Source organism: Oncorhynchus keta, chromosome 18, assembly GCF_023373465.1.
Source record: "Oncorhynchus keta strain PuntledgeMale-10-30-2019 chromosome 18, Oket_V2, whole genome shotgun sequence".
NCBI lineage: Eukaryota > Metazoa > Chordata > Actinopteri > Salmoniformes > Salmonidae > Oncorhynchus > Oncorhynchus keta.
This window is the reverse complement of record NC_068438.1, coordinates 18,086,430-18,100,800: the sequence shown is the minus strand read 5'-3', so window position 1 is coordinate 18,100,800 and position 14,371 is coordinate 18,086,430. Positions and strand designations below refer to the sequence as shown.

Below are 14,371 nucleotides of genomic sequence, written 5' to 3'. Positions count from 1 at the left end.
TACGCACTAAGCTCTTAAGGTCAGATGCCGAGCAGTTGCCATGCCAGGCGGTGATGCAACCGGTCAGGATGCTCTCGAAGGGTGCAGCTGTAGAATTTTTTGAGGATCTGGGGACCCATGCCAAATCTTTTCAGTCTCCTGAGGGGGAAAACGTCTTGTCATGCCCTCTTCACGACTGTTTTGGCATGTTTGGACCATGATAGTTTGTTGGTGATGTGGACACCAAGGAACTTGAAACTCTTGACCCGCTCCACTACAGCCCCGTTGATGTTAATGGGGGCCTGTTTGGCCCACCCTGTCCTGTAGTCCACGATCAGCTCCTTTGTCTTGCTCACATTGAGGGAGAGGTTGTTGTCCGGGCACCACACTGCCAGGTCACTGACCTCCTCCCTATAAGCTGTCTCATCATTGTCGGTGATCAGGCCTACCACTGTTGTGTCATCAGCAAACTTAATGATGGTGTTGGAGTCATGTTTGGCCACGCAGTCGTGGGTGAACAGGGAGTACAGGAGGAAACTAAGTACAGACCCCTGAGGGGCCCCAGTGTTGAGGATCAGCGTGGCAGACATGTTGTTGCCTACCCTTACCACCTAGGGGCGGCTCGTCAGGATGTCCAGGATCCAGTTGCAGAGGGAGGTGTTTAGTCCCAGGCTCCTTAGCTTAGTGATGAGCTTCGTAGGCACTATGGTGTTGAAAGCTGAGCTGTAGTCAATGAACAGCATTCTCACATAGGTGTTCCTTTTGTCCAGGTGGGAAAGGGCAGTGTGGAGTGCGATTGAGATTGCATCAGCTGTGGATCTGTTGGGGCGGTATTCCAATTGGTGTGAGTCTAGGGTGTCCAGGAGGATGCTTTTAATGTGAGCCATGACCTGCCTTTCAAAGCATTTCATGGCTACCGACGTGAGTGCTACGGGGCGGTAATTGTTTAGGCAGTTACTTTCGCGTCCTTGTACACAGGGATGTTGGTCGGCTTGAAACATGTAGGTATTATAGACACTTGCCAGTTGGTCCACACATTCTTTGAGTACACATCCTGGTAATCCATCTGGCCCCTCAGCTTTGTGAATGTTGACATGTTTAAAGGTCTTGCTCACATCGGCTACCGAGAGCTTTATCACACAGTCATCCAGAACAGCTGGTGCTCTCGTGTATGCTTCAGTGTTGCTTGCCTCGAAGTGAGCATAAAGGGCATTTAGCTCACCTGGTAGGCTCGCGTCTGGGTTTCCCTTTGTAGTCTGTAATAGTGTTCAAGCCCTGCCACATCCGACGAGCGTCAGAGCCGGTGTAGTAGGATTCAGAGATTTCTTTAATATTAGAGATCCCGCACCAGCTGTTACTGACAAAAAGACACACACCTCCACCCCATATTTTGCCGGTGCATTGAATATCCCTCCAGCTCTATATTATCCGTGTCTTCGTTCAGCCACGACTCGGTGAAACACAAGATATTACAGTTCTTAATGTCCCGTTGGTGGGATAATCGTAATTCTTGATCATACATTTTATTTTCCAATGATTGCATGTTAGCAATTAGAATTGATGGCAGTGGGAGTTTACTCGCTCGCCTACGGATTCTCAAAAGGCTTCACGCAAATGACGGGGATCCGGGCCTGTTCCCGTGAGATCAATCTTTCTCATCAGGCTCATTAAAGGAAAAAGTTTCTTCCAGTCCGTGGTGATTAATCCCAGTTCTGATGTCAAGAAGTTATTTTCGGTCATAAGAGATGGTAGCAGCAACATTATGTACAAAATAAGTTTTTAAAAAAACAAGTTACAAACAAACACAAAAATAACGAACAAAATAGCACACTTGGTTACAGGCATGTAAAACATCCGCCATCCTCTTCGGCGTTATCGTAACATAGACTGTTTGTATATTCTGCTGCCAATTAATTTCCCTTCAGCGAGAAAGAAAGTATTAATCTCTCTCTCCATCTCACCATCTATCTCTCTCTGTCACCCTCTTTCCCTCACTCTCTCTCTCCCCCTCTCCGTCTGACCCTCCTACTAGGCATCCCATGTGATCATTGTGCAGGCGACAGATGGACAGGGTCACTATGCACTGGCTCCTGTCACTGTGGAGGTGAAGGACATTAATGACAACAGACCTTACTTCCCTCTGCCCATCCTCACCGCCAGCGTCAGAGAGAACCAGCCTCACAACACCCTTGTCACCATGCTGCACGCCATCGACCAGGACACGGGAGTCTTCGGACAGCTGAGGTACTACATGTTGGACAAGACTGGAGAGGGGAAAGACTCCTTCTTGCTCAACCAGACGTCAGGCGAGGTCCGGACTCGCTCCGCCTTTGACTTTGAGAAGGTCAACATGTTCAACTTTGTAGCTCTAGCCATGGACACAGGGAACTACTCTGCCACGGTGACCATCCAGGTGTACGTGATGGGGGAGGATGAGTACGACCCTGTGTTCTCCGACTTAGAGTTCTCCTTCCTGGTTCCTGAGGGGGCGAAGAAGGGCCAGAGCATCGGTCAGGTGACAGCCAGAGACGAGGACGAGGGAGTGGACGGGATTGTTCTGTACTCCCTAGCTGACCCCTCGCCCTACTTCCAGGTCAATGCATCGACAGGTGTGGTCTCCCTGAAGACGGACAGCCACGTTCGACACATGAGCAGGGCCAAGAGGGAGGTCCGTGTGATGACCCTTGACCTGACGGCCCACAGCCCTCTGGAGACGTCCCGCGTGGCCACCGCCCGCCTCACCGTTGACGTGACAAACACGTCCTTCGGCCTGGTGTCGGACATGAACCTGCTGCTGGTCAGTGTGATCGCTGTGTCCCTGGGAGCCATCCTCATCCTCATCTTCATCGCCATGTCTCTATTTTGTGTGAGACTGAGACGTCAGAGGAAGGAGCAGCAGAGTCGCTGCAGACCTCCAGCCTCTCCCGGCCACGGCACGATGCTGCACAAACTAGAGGAGACTAAAGTTACCGACACTGACCGGAACGACCGCATCTACCATCAGGCCTTACCAGGGTACGTTTCCGACCAAACAGGGAGTGGAGGGGGAGGGCCATACCCCCGCGGGGGCTCCCTGGACCCATCCCACTCCAGCGGGCGTGGCTCAGCGGAGGCGGCGGAGGACGATGAGATCCGGATGATCAACGAGTACCCCCGTGTCTCCTCCATCTCTTCGTCCATGCAGGAACACATCTCAGCCCGCGGGCCAGACTCTGGTATCCAGCAGGATGCTGACCAGCTGTCTGACATCTCGTGTGAGCCCAACATTGACGCCAACCAGTGGTTTAAGGCCAAGAAGCTGACCAATCTCAGTGGGACTCTGCTGGCTGGGCAGGTGCCTGTCTACAGGGAGGATGGAGGAGGTTATCTGGGGGTAGGGAGGGGGCTGAACATCTCCCACCCTAAAGACTATGCCTTCCCAGTGGATGGTAAACCCGCTGTGGACGGCTCCCTCACAGCCATAGTGGCCAGTGACGAGGAGTTGAGGGGTAGTTATAACTGGGACTACCTGCTGAACTGGTGTCCACAGTTCCAGCCATTAGCAAGCGTCTTCACGGAGATAGCGAGGTTAAAGGATGAGACGGCCCCTCCTAACCCTCGCAGACCGCTCCAGCACAAAGCCAAGGTGGACCCCAAACCCCCTCGCATTGACCCCCCGCCCCTAATCACCTCCATAGCCCACCCCGGGGCGAAGACAGTCCCGGTCAAGCCTGCTCCTGTCAAGCCCTCTGTGGGGAGGTCCTCCTTCCCCCACCTGGCCTCCCTACGGAGGTCCCCCATCAGTCACGAGGGCTCCCCCTCCTCAGTAGCCATGTCCCCCAGCTTTTCCCCCTCCCTGTCCCCCCTGGCCGCCCGCTCCCCAGCCATCATACCCTTCGGGGTCACCCAGGGCCCCTCAGCCTCCATGATCAGCACCACTGAACACAGCATGGAGCACATTGAAGAGGCCGAGATGAGGATATAGACTCTATCGACTCCCAGGTGAGGATATAGACTCTATCGACTCCCAGGTGAGGATATAGACTCTATCGACTCCCAGGTGAGGATATAGACTCTATCGACTCCCAGGTGAGGATATAGACTCTATCGACTCCCAGGTGAGGATATAGACTGTATCGACTCACAGGTGAGGATATAGACTGTATCGACTCACAGGTGAGGATATAGACTCTATCGACTCACAGGTGAGGATATAGACTCTATCGACTCACAGGTGAGGATATAGACTCTACCGACTTACAGGTGAGGATATAGACTGTATCGACTCACAGTTGAGGATATAGACTCTATCGACTCACATGTGAGGATATAGACTCTGTAGACTGAGATAAGGATATAGACTCTATAGACTCTGAGGTACTGGAGATTGGAAGACTGATACTGAGTTATTGTTCCTCAAAAAATAGAAGTGTTGTCTCAATTGACACTCTATTTAGGTTGCAGGGTGGCACCCCTCCTATTGTGTAATGGTCACAGTATCTGGTGTCAATAGACTGGATCGTACAGTGTACCTTCCATTCTGGCCAGAACACAGAATGTGGTTAAGTACTGTAGTTAAATAATGAAGTAACTCTCAAACCACCAAAGGTGGTAGATGCATCATAAACTAATGGGACTCTCAAACTGGACTAGAATCAAAACTGAGACCAAAATGGATGTTGCCTGTTCCTGAGGACTTCCTCTTCCCTCGATCCAATCAGTGTCAAGAGAACTAAACTACCCAGGATTTGCACATTCTAACGGGGAGCCATGATGTCAATATTTTGTAGAAGATACCTTTTTTTGTCTATATTTTTATACTGACTTTGGTTTCTGACTAGAAATGGCACTAATTCTGTGCCAGAGGGCTGTTATAGCCTCAGAATATATTTCCATGTGTGTATATTTGTAGCTATGTAACAGTATGTTTGAACTGTATGTTGGTTGTATCTCATGTACTTAACCATTAATGTGTTTTTGGAACAAAACAAAGCTCTTTATTTCTATTAGTGTGATTGATTGGGGGGATATGCTGTCATTTCTTGTAAATATTTATTACAGAGGAGTGAAAAAGGAGCTTTTCTTGTTGGAAGAACAAAAATAATCTGGTAGCGTGTTGGATCCCTCTCATAATAATTCAGTGTGCCATATGTGTGTCCCAAATGGCATCTATTCCCTATACAATGATCTACCTGGTCAAAAGTAGTGCACTATAAAGGGAATAGGGTACCATTTGGGATGCAAACGTAGTCTTTTGAGTCTTGTTTGAAGGGATCAGTCATGTCCTATACACGTTCCTTTGTTTCTTCCCTCCAGTCTAGTTGAGGTGAACCTGACATCCATTCATCATGTCCTTCCTTTCAGGTGTCCTTAATCCCTTAATCACGATGAGCCTTACAGATCTACTTGGTATTCTAGTGGCACAGTAGACACAGACAAGGGCAGAACTACTCAGACATAGACAGACAGGGGAGGTCAGAAAGATTATAGAGACCAGCAGCAATAGAACTAAGAAAAAAAACAATGTCATGTAATTCAGCAGACCGGTCTAGTTGTTATTCTAGAGGCAGCTAACCTGCAGTTGCAGTTGCTGCTAAACACCTGCAACTGTCATTTCCTGCCATCTAGAACAAAACATTTCCTTAAAAGTTGATAAATAAAGTAAACACATTTTTTTGGCACAGCCAAGGACACAGGTTGGCGCAGCGCCCCTCCTCATACATTCTTTGTGGAAAACCCTGAGGTTTGAGTAGGGTTTTTTGGTGTACCTCTGACAGATTAAATAAGGGTTGTGTTTACCTCTGACCGACTGAATAAGGGTTGTGTGTGTACCTCTGACAGACTGTATAAGGGTTGTGTGTGTACCTCTGACCGACTGAATAAGGGTTGTGTGTGTACCTCTGACAGACTGTATAAGGGTTGTGTGTGTACCTCTGACCGACTGAATAAGGGTTGTGTGTGTACCTCTGACAGACTGTATAAGGGTTGTGTGTGTACCTCTGACAGACTGTATAAGGGTTGTGTGTGTACCTCTGACAGACTGTATAAGGGTTGTGTGTGTACCTCTGACCGACTGAATAAGGGTTGTGTGTGTACCTCTGACAGACTGTATAAGGGTTGTGTGTGTACCTCTGACCGACTGAATAAGGGTTGTGTGTACCTCTGACAGACTGTATAAGGGTTGTGTGTGTACCTCTGACAGACTGTATAAGGGTTGTGTGTGTACCTCTGACAGACTGTATAAGGGTTATGTGTGTACCTCTGACAGACTGTATAAGGGTTGTGTGTGTACCTCTGACCGACTGAATAAGGGTTGTGTGTGTTCCTCTGACAGACTGAATAAGGGTTGTGTGTGTTCCTCTGACAGACTGTATAAGGGTTGTGTGTTCCTCTGACAGACTGTATAAGGGTTGTGTGTGTTCCTCTGACAGACTGTATAAGGGTTGTGTGTGTTCCTCTGACAGACTGTATAAGGGTTGTGTGTGTACCTCTGACAGACTGTATAAGGGTTGTGTGTGTTCCTCTGACAGACTGTATAAGGGTTGTGTGTGTTCCTCTGACAGACTGTATAAGGGTTGTGTGTATTCCTCTGACAGACTGTATAAGGGTTGTGTGTGTACCTCTGACAGACTGTATAAGGGTTGTGTGTGTTCCTCTGACAGACTGTATAAGGGTTGTGTGTGTACCTCTGACAGACTGTATAAGGGTTGTGTGTGTTCCTCTGACAGACTGTATAAGGGTTGTGTGTGTTCCTCTGACAGACTGTATAAGGGTTGTGTGTGTACCTCTGACAGACTGTATAAGGGTTGTGTGTATTCCTCTGGCAGACTGTATAAGGGTTGTGTGTGTACCTCTGGCAGACTGTATAAGGGTTGTGTGTGTACCTCTGACCGACTGAATAAGGGTTGTGTGTGTACCTCTGACAGACTGTATAAGGGTTGTGTGTGTACCTCTGACCGACTGAATAAGGGTTGTGTGTACCTCTGACAGACTGTATAAGGGTTGTGTGTGTACCTCTGACAGACTGTATAAGGGTTGTGTGTGTACCTCTGACAGACTGTATAAGGGTTATGTGTGTACCTCTGACAGACTGTATAAGGGTTGTGTGTGTACCTCTGACCGACTGAATAAGGGTTGTGTGTGTTCCTCTGACAGACTGAATAAGGGTTGTGTGTGTTCCTCTGACAGACTGTATAAGGGTTGTGTGTTCCTCTGACAGACTGTATAAGGGTTGTGTGTGTTCCTCTGACAGACTGTATAAGGGTTGTGTGTGTTCCTCTGACAGACTGTATAAGGGTTGTTTGTGTGTGTACCTCTGACAGACTGTATAAGGGTTGTGTGTGTTCCTCTGACAGACTGTATAAGGGTTGTGTGTGTTCCTCTGACAGACTGTATAAGGGTTGTGTGTATTCCTCTGACAGACTGTATAAGGGTTGTGTGTGTACCTCTGACAGACTGTATAAGGGTTGTGTGTGTTTCTCTGACAGAATGTATAAGGGTTGTGTGTGTTCCTCTGACAGACTGTATAAGGGTTGTGTGTGTACCTCTGACAGACTGTATAAGGGTTGTGTGTGTACCTCTGACAGACTGTATAAGGGTTGTGTGTGTTCCTCTGACAGACTGTATAAGGGTTGTGTGTGTACCTCTGACAGACTGTATAAGGGTTGTGTGTGTACCTCTGACAGACTGTATAAGGGTTGTGTGTGTACCTCTGGCAGACTGTATAAGGTTTGTTTGTGTACCTCTGGCAGACTGTATAAGGGTTGTGTGTGTTCCTCTGACAGACTGTATAAGGGTTGTGTGTGTACCTCTGACAGACTGTATAAGGGTTGTGTGTGTTCCTCTGACAGACTGTATAAGGGTTGTGTGTGTACCTCTGGCAGACTGTATAAGGGTTGTGTGTACCTCTGGCAGACTGTATAAGGGTTGTGTGTGTACCTCTGGCAGACTGTATAAGGGTTGTGTGTGTACCTCTGGCAGACTGTAGCTCACTAAGCACATCTCAGTATCGATGGGATTCTCTCCAGCATCCTGGACCAGGAGAAGCTTGTAGCAACAGATATTTTCATAATTTCTTTGCAGGGGATGTTCCACAAAGCCAGATGAATCTCTGAAATACTGCTTTTCAAATCACATGCAGGACTGAACCTAGAAAGAACACTCATCAAAACAGGGTTGTTGAGATTTGCTTATCTGTTCTCTCTTAGTTCCTTCTCTGAACTACAGTAATGTAAGTTATCAATATTGTTAGTTTGCAGTATTGTTAGTTTTCACTACGCCTGGAGTTAGGTGTAACTAGCTACTAACTAGTGCCTGTTGAGATACCACTTCTTGGTATCAGAATGTAACACCAAACTGAGTCCCAAATGGCACCCTATTCCCTATATAGTACTTTTGACCAGGGCCCTATTGGGGTATTTTCCTCCGTAAAAAAAAGAGTGCACTTCCCTATACAGTAATTCACTAAGTTATTTGGGATGCAACCCATGTAGACCTGCATGACCTTCAGCTCGTAGCTTACTGTCTGTTGTCTGATAGAAAAACAAGTTCAATTTAAGTGGTTTTGGCAGCCTGTACTAAATACCCCTGTGTAAGGTTGTATTTATGGTTAGCTAGCCTTCTGCCATGGACTAAATCGGGAGACTCCATTTTCCTTCATTCATCACGGTGGAGCTTCTTCCAGGCTGACAGTTTTGGAGTCTTTGTACCGTTTTTAATTGTTAACATGTTAAATGAAGAAACGTTACCTTTATTGGCTCTGAGAAACTACACTACATCCTTGAGACACAGAGGCTATGTTCCAAATGGCACCTTATTCCCTATAATGTGCTGCAAAAGTAGTGCTCCATGTAGGGAATAGGGTGCCATTTGGAACACACTCAGTGATGGATGCTAATTAGTACTCAGCTCCACTCCAATTTAGAAATCTTTAAAAGTGTTTGTTAAGTCATGTTAAACTGCCCCTAAAACACAAGGCTATTTACAGTTGAAGTCGGAAGTTTACATGCCCTTAGGTTGGAGTCATTAGAACTCGTTTTTCAACCTCTCCACAAATTTCTTGTTAATAAACCATAGTTTTGGCAAGTCGGTTTGGACATCTACTTTGTGCATGACACAAGTCATTTTTCCAACAATTGTTTACAGACAGATTATTTCACTTAAAATTCACTGTATCACAATTCCAGTGGTTCAGAAGTGTACATACACTAAGTTGACTGTGCCTTTAAACAGCCTGGAAAATGCCAGAAAATGATGTCATGGCTTTAGAAGCTTCTATTAGGCTAACTGGCATCATTTGAGTCAATTGAAAGTGTACCTGTGGATCTATTTCAAGGCCTACCTTCAAACTCAGTACCTCTTTGCTTGACATGGGGAAATCAAAAGAAATCTGCCAAGACCTCAGAAAAAATTGTAGACCTCCACAAGTCAGCTTCATCCTTGGGAGCAATTTCCAAACGCCTGAAGGTACCATGTTCATCTGTACATACAATAGTACGCAAGTGTAAACACCATGGAACCACGCAGCAGTCATACCGCTCAGGAAGGAGACTCGTTCTGTCTCCTAGAGATGAACGTACTTTGGTGTGAAAAGTGCAAATCAGCCCCAGAACAGCAAAGGACCTTGTGAAGATGCTGGAGGAAACAGGTACAAAAGTATCTATATCCACAGTAAAACGAGTCCTATATTGACATGACCTGAAAGGCCGCTAAGCAAGGAAGAAGCCACTGCTCCAAAACCGCCATAAAAAAAGCCAGACTACGGTTTGCAACTGCACATGGGGACAAAGATCGTACTTTTTGGAGAAATGTCCTCTGGTCTGATGAAACAAAAATAGAACTGTTTGGCCATAATGACCATCGTTATGTTTGGAGGAAAAAGTGGGATGCTTGCAAGCCGAAGAACACCATCCCGACCGTGAAGCACGGGGGTGGCAGCATCATGTTGTGTGGGTGCTTTGCTGCAGGAGGGACTGGTGCACTTCACAAAATTGATGGCATCATGAGAATAGAAAATTATGTGGATATATTGAAGCAATATCTCAAGACATCAGTCAGGAAGTTAAAGCTTGGTCGCAAATGCGTCTTCCAAATGGGCAATAACCCCAAGCATACTTCCAAAGTTGTGGCAAAATGGCTTAAGGACAACAAAGTTAAGGTATTGGAGTGGCCATCACAAGTCCCTGACCTCAATCCTAAATAAAATTTGTGGGCAGAACTGAAAAAGCATGTGCGAGCAAGGAGGCCTAGAAACCTGACACAGTTACACCAGCTCTGTCAGGAGGAATGGGCCAAAATTCATCCAACTTGTTGTGGGAAGCTTGTGGAAGTCTACCCGAAACGTTTGACCCAAGTTAAACAATTTAAAGGCAATGCTACCAAATACTAATTGAGTGTATGTAACGCACTGGGAATGTGATGAGAGAAATAAAAGCTGAAATAAATAATTCTCTCTACTATTAATTCTGACATTGCACATTCTTAAAATAAAGTGGTGATCCTAACTGACCTAAGACAGGGAATTGTTACACTAGGATTAAACATCAGGAATTGTGAAAAACTGAATTTCAATGTATTTGGCTAAGGTGTATGTAAACTTCCGACTTCAACTCTATGTTTAAAATTAAGAAGCTTGGATATCATGTTTTGAGCTCTTACTTTGTTCATTCATCAGTTTGTTATTTATAAAATTGTACATCCTCTTTCTTCCCGCACGTAGCCCATAATATACTTGTTCCCCACATATCATTTATCTGCCCTGATGTGCTAGGTGTTTGTTCTTCTTGTCAAAGTGCCTGATTAAAGTACTTATGTGAACACAATACAGTGTACTGTCTCTATCTCTCTTGTTCTGATTAGCAAAGAGGAGTTGTTAAATATGAGGATCAACTACATTACTAGATGAGAATGAGGATCACTGAGAGCTCTAGTGAATGAAGACCAGATGGGATTGACATAGTCTTTAATGTATTGTTTATGACCAGGGCTGAATGTAAATGTGTTTCCCAAATGGCACCCTATCCCTTATATAGTGCCCTACATCTGACCAGGGCCCATCTTGTTCTGGTCTAGTTACACACTAACCTCGTTGCTAGGAGCAGCCAGACATGGAAATGAAGTGGCAGGGTTCTCCTCCAAACTCCATTCAGACTGCTAGCTACCAGTTCCTGCTTTGTTAGAGGGTTTGTGCTCCTTGTAGGTTAATGTATGTGGCTAGCTATATGGAAAGTAAATGGTAGGTATATAACTACCCAGCTAGGGGGTTCTATGAGTGAGACTGATTGAAGAATAAGGGTGGTTTCAATATCTCATGTGTTAGAGGCCAATAAAATATTGGATGCTTTTCACTTTGTGCATTATGCTATTGAAAAACTTTGAGGGCCGGTTTCCCGGGCAGGTACAGTATTAAGCCTAGTCCTGGACTAAAAATCTTGTTCAATAACGATTCTCCATTGAAATTATTCGTAGTCCAGAACTACGTTGTAATCTGTGTCTGGGAAATGGCCCTGGCTGAGAGTATAAAGTCACCATATAAAGTCAAGTGCAGTAGTCTCCAACAACAGTCCCCTCTCTCTCCAACCCATCAAAACCATATATATACGCTGTCTGCTGCGACCGGGAGACACATGGGGCGGCACACAATTGGCCCAGCGTCATTTGGGTTAGGGAAGGGTTTGGCTGGCAGGGATGTCCTTGTCCCATTGCGCACTAGCGACTCCTGTGGCTGGCCAGGTGCAGTGCACGCTGACACGGTTGCCAGGTGTACGGTGTTTCCTCCGACACATTGGTGCGGCTGGTTTTCGGGTTAAGTGGGCATTGTGTCAGGAAGCAGTGCTGCTGGGTTGGGCCGTGTTTCGGCAGACGCACGGCTCTCGACCTTCGCCTCCTCCTGTCCGTACAGGAGTTGCAGCGATGAAACAAGACTGTAACTACCATTTGGATAACACAAAGTTGGGAAGAAAACGGAGTAAAGAATATCAATATGGCCATTATGCCAATGTTCTCCTTCACTTGACTTAGTTTTCTAATCTATTTGCAGATCAGTAGCTTACACACGTCCCCCATTCTCTAATATTCCTTCTACGCTACATGACCAAAAGTATGTGGACACCTGCTCGTCAAACATCTCATTCCAAAATCATAAGCATTAATATGGAGTTGGACCCCCCTTTGCAGCTGAAACAGCCTCCACCCTAGATGTTGGAACATTGCTGTGGGGACTTGCTTCCATTCAGCCACAAGAGCATTAGTGAGGTCGTCACTGATGTTGGGTGATTAAGCCTGGCTCGCAATCAGAGATCCAATTCATCCCAAAGGTGTCCGATGGGATTGAGGTCAGGGCTCTGTGTAAGCCACTCAAGTTCATCCACTGACAAACCATTCTGTATGGACCTCGCTTTTTGCACAGGGGCATTGTCATTGTTTGGCCTTCCCCGAACTGTTGCCACAAAGTTGGAAGCACAGAATCGTCTAGAATGTCATTTTATGCTGTAGCGTTAACATTTCCCTTCACTGAAACTAAGGGGCCTAACCGATCCATGAAAAACAGCCCCAGACCATTATTCCTCCGCCACCAAACTTTACAGCTGGCACTATGCATTGGGGGCATGTAACGTTCTCCTGGCATCTACCAAACCCAGATCCGTCCGTCGGACTGTCAGATGGTGAAGTGTGATTCATCACTCCAGAGCCCAATGGTAGCGAGCTTTACACAACTCCAGCCGATGCTTGGCATTGCGCATGGTGATCTTAGGCTTGTGTGCGGCTGATCGGGCCATGGAAACCCATTTCATGAAGCTCCCAAAAAACAGTTATTGTGCTGACGTTGCTTTCAGAGGCAGGATCTCTAATGAGTTGCAACCGAGGACAGACGATTTTTATGTGCTACGTGACGGTCCTGTTCTGTGAGCTTGTGTGGCCTATCACTTTATGGTTGAGACATTTTTGCTTCTAGACGTTTCCGCTTCACAATAACAGCACTTACAATTGACCGGGGCAGCTCTAGCAGGGCATAAATTTGGCAAACTGACTTGTTGGAAAGGTGGCATCCTATGAAGGTATCACTGAGCTCTTCAGTAAAGCCATTCTACTGCCAATGTTTACCTATGGAGATTGCATGGCTGTGTGCTCGATTTTATACACTTGTCAACAACGGGTGTGGCTGAAATAGCTGAATACAATAATTTGAAGGGGTGTTTACATACCTTCATGTATATAGTGTATGTTATTAGATCATATCTGTGTCCCAAATGGCACCCTATACCCTTTGCTGGTCAAAAGCAGTGCACTAAATAGGGAATAGGGTGCCATTGGGAATGCAACAATACTCATGAAGATAATGGAAGGTCAGTTGAGGAGATGTTAATTTTCTATGCCTGGCCTGTGGGTTCACATTGCTTCACTCTGCGAGACGGCCTGGTGCTGGCTAACGTTCCTCTAGCCAGGCGCTGGCTGGAGAACACTCCCTTATTCAGGATGATGAAACAAAGCTGAAACAGGACTGGGGCTAGGCTGCACTCCAGGGATCTGCTCTGCTACACTCCTGGAGATGTAACCCAAACCTTGGCCTGCAGCACTGTATTACACACATACATACACATATGCAAGCACGCACGTTGTATACACACATACACACACACACACACACACACACACACACACACACACACACACACACACACACACACACACACACACACACACACACACACACACACACACACACACACACACACACACACACACACACACACACACACACACACACAGGCACACACACACACACACACACACACACACACACACACACACACACACACACACACACACACACACACACACACACACACACACACACACACACACACACACACACACACACACACACACACACAGGCACACACACACCCACACAGCTGGACTCCCATCATGATGCTATAGATGAGTCATAAGTCAGGAGTGTAGTCATCACACACAGTTTAAATGAGAGACTGTGAGCAGAACCAAATGAAACGTATCATCTTTACTTCAACAGCACAGTCACTAGAGATGGTACTTCATATTGGCCGCTCCGCTCACGTGCAAATGCAGCCTGCATTTTTCTGACGGACATCTTGACTTGAAGTGAAATATTGCTTTCACCCCTGTATCCTCATTCCTTGAATGCATCACAAATGGCACACTATTAAGTGCACTACATTTGACCAGGGCCCATGGGACCTTATTCCTAAATATATTGCGCAATGAGCCCTGGTCAAAATTAGTGCACTACTGTAAATAGGGTATAAGGTGCCATTTGGGCTGCAAACCCTAGTTTCGTTCAAATAGACTCAAACCACAGTCTCTTATTTTCTTATCTTTGCTTTCAAGCACACAGACATTAGCAAGTCAGTGTGAGTCTCATGTTGTAATTACT

At 46.3% G+C, this 14,371-nt stretch overlaps 2 protein-coding genes across 3 annotated transcripts in view; one reads left to right on the top strand and one right to left on the bottom strand.

Annotated features, from left to right (window-relative positions):
- The window catches only part of LOC118374102 (protocadherin-16), a 217,865-nt gene extending 213,621 nt beyond the window's left edge, over window positions 1-4,244 (top strand). Inside the window, exons 28-29 of one of the 2 annotated variants that reach the window (XM_052467517.1) lie at window positions 2,012-3,960; window positions 4,106-4,244. In XM_052467517.1, coding sequence (XP_052323477.1) covers window positions 2,012-3,943 — 1,932 coding nt within the window. In that variant the 3' untranslated portion in view covers window positions 3,944-3,960; window positions 4,106-4,244. Of the gene's footprint in view, window positions 1-2,011; window positions 3,990-4,105 lie in introns of both variants that reach the window. The other variant, XM_052467516.1, reaches the window with a different exon arrangement.
- LOC127908952 (uncharacterized) lies at window positions 3,956-14,068 on the bottom strand. The gene is made up of 5 exons (XM_052468760.1): window positions 14,035-14,068; window positions 7,536-7,809; window positions 7,072-7,502; window positions 6,909-6,939; window positions 3,956-5,988 (listed from the first exon to the last, which is right to left on the bottom strand). Exons 1-5 carry the CDS (start codon window positions 14,066-14,068, stop codon window positions 5,754-5,756), a joined length of 1,005 nt encoding a protein of 334 aa, XP_052324720.1. The 3' UTR covers window positions 3,956-5,753.
- Window positions 14,069-14,371: the final 303 nt, after the last annotated feature.

What these genes read in the sequence shown, in the direction of transcription:
- LOC127908952 (XM_052468760.1), bottom strand. Translation starts at nt 14,068, where the DNA reads ATGTCCGTCAGAAAAATGCAGGCTGCATTTGCAC. An exon ending in AATGCAGGCTGCATTTGCAC is followed by an intron (nt 7,810 to 14,034) that starts GTGAGCGGAGCG and finishes ACCCTTATACAG; the next exon opens with TCTGTCAGAGGAACACACAC. An exon ending in CCTTATACAGTCTGTCAGAG is followed by an intron (nt 7,503 to 7,535) that starts GTACACACACAA and finishes AGTCTGTCAGAG; the next exon opens with GTACACACACAACCCTTATA.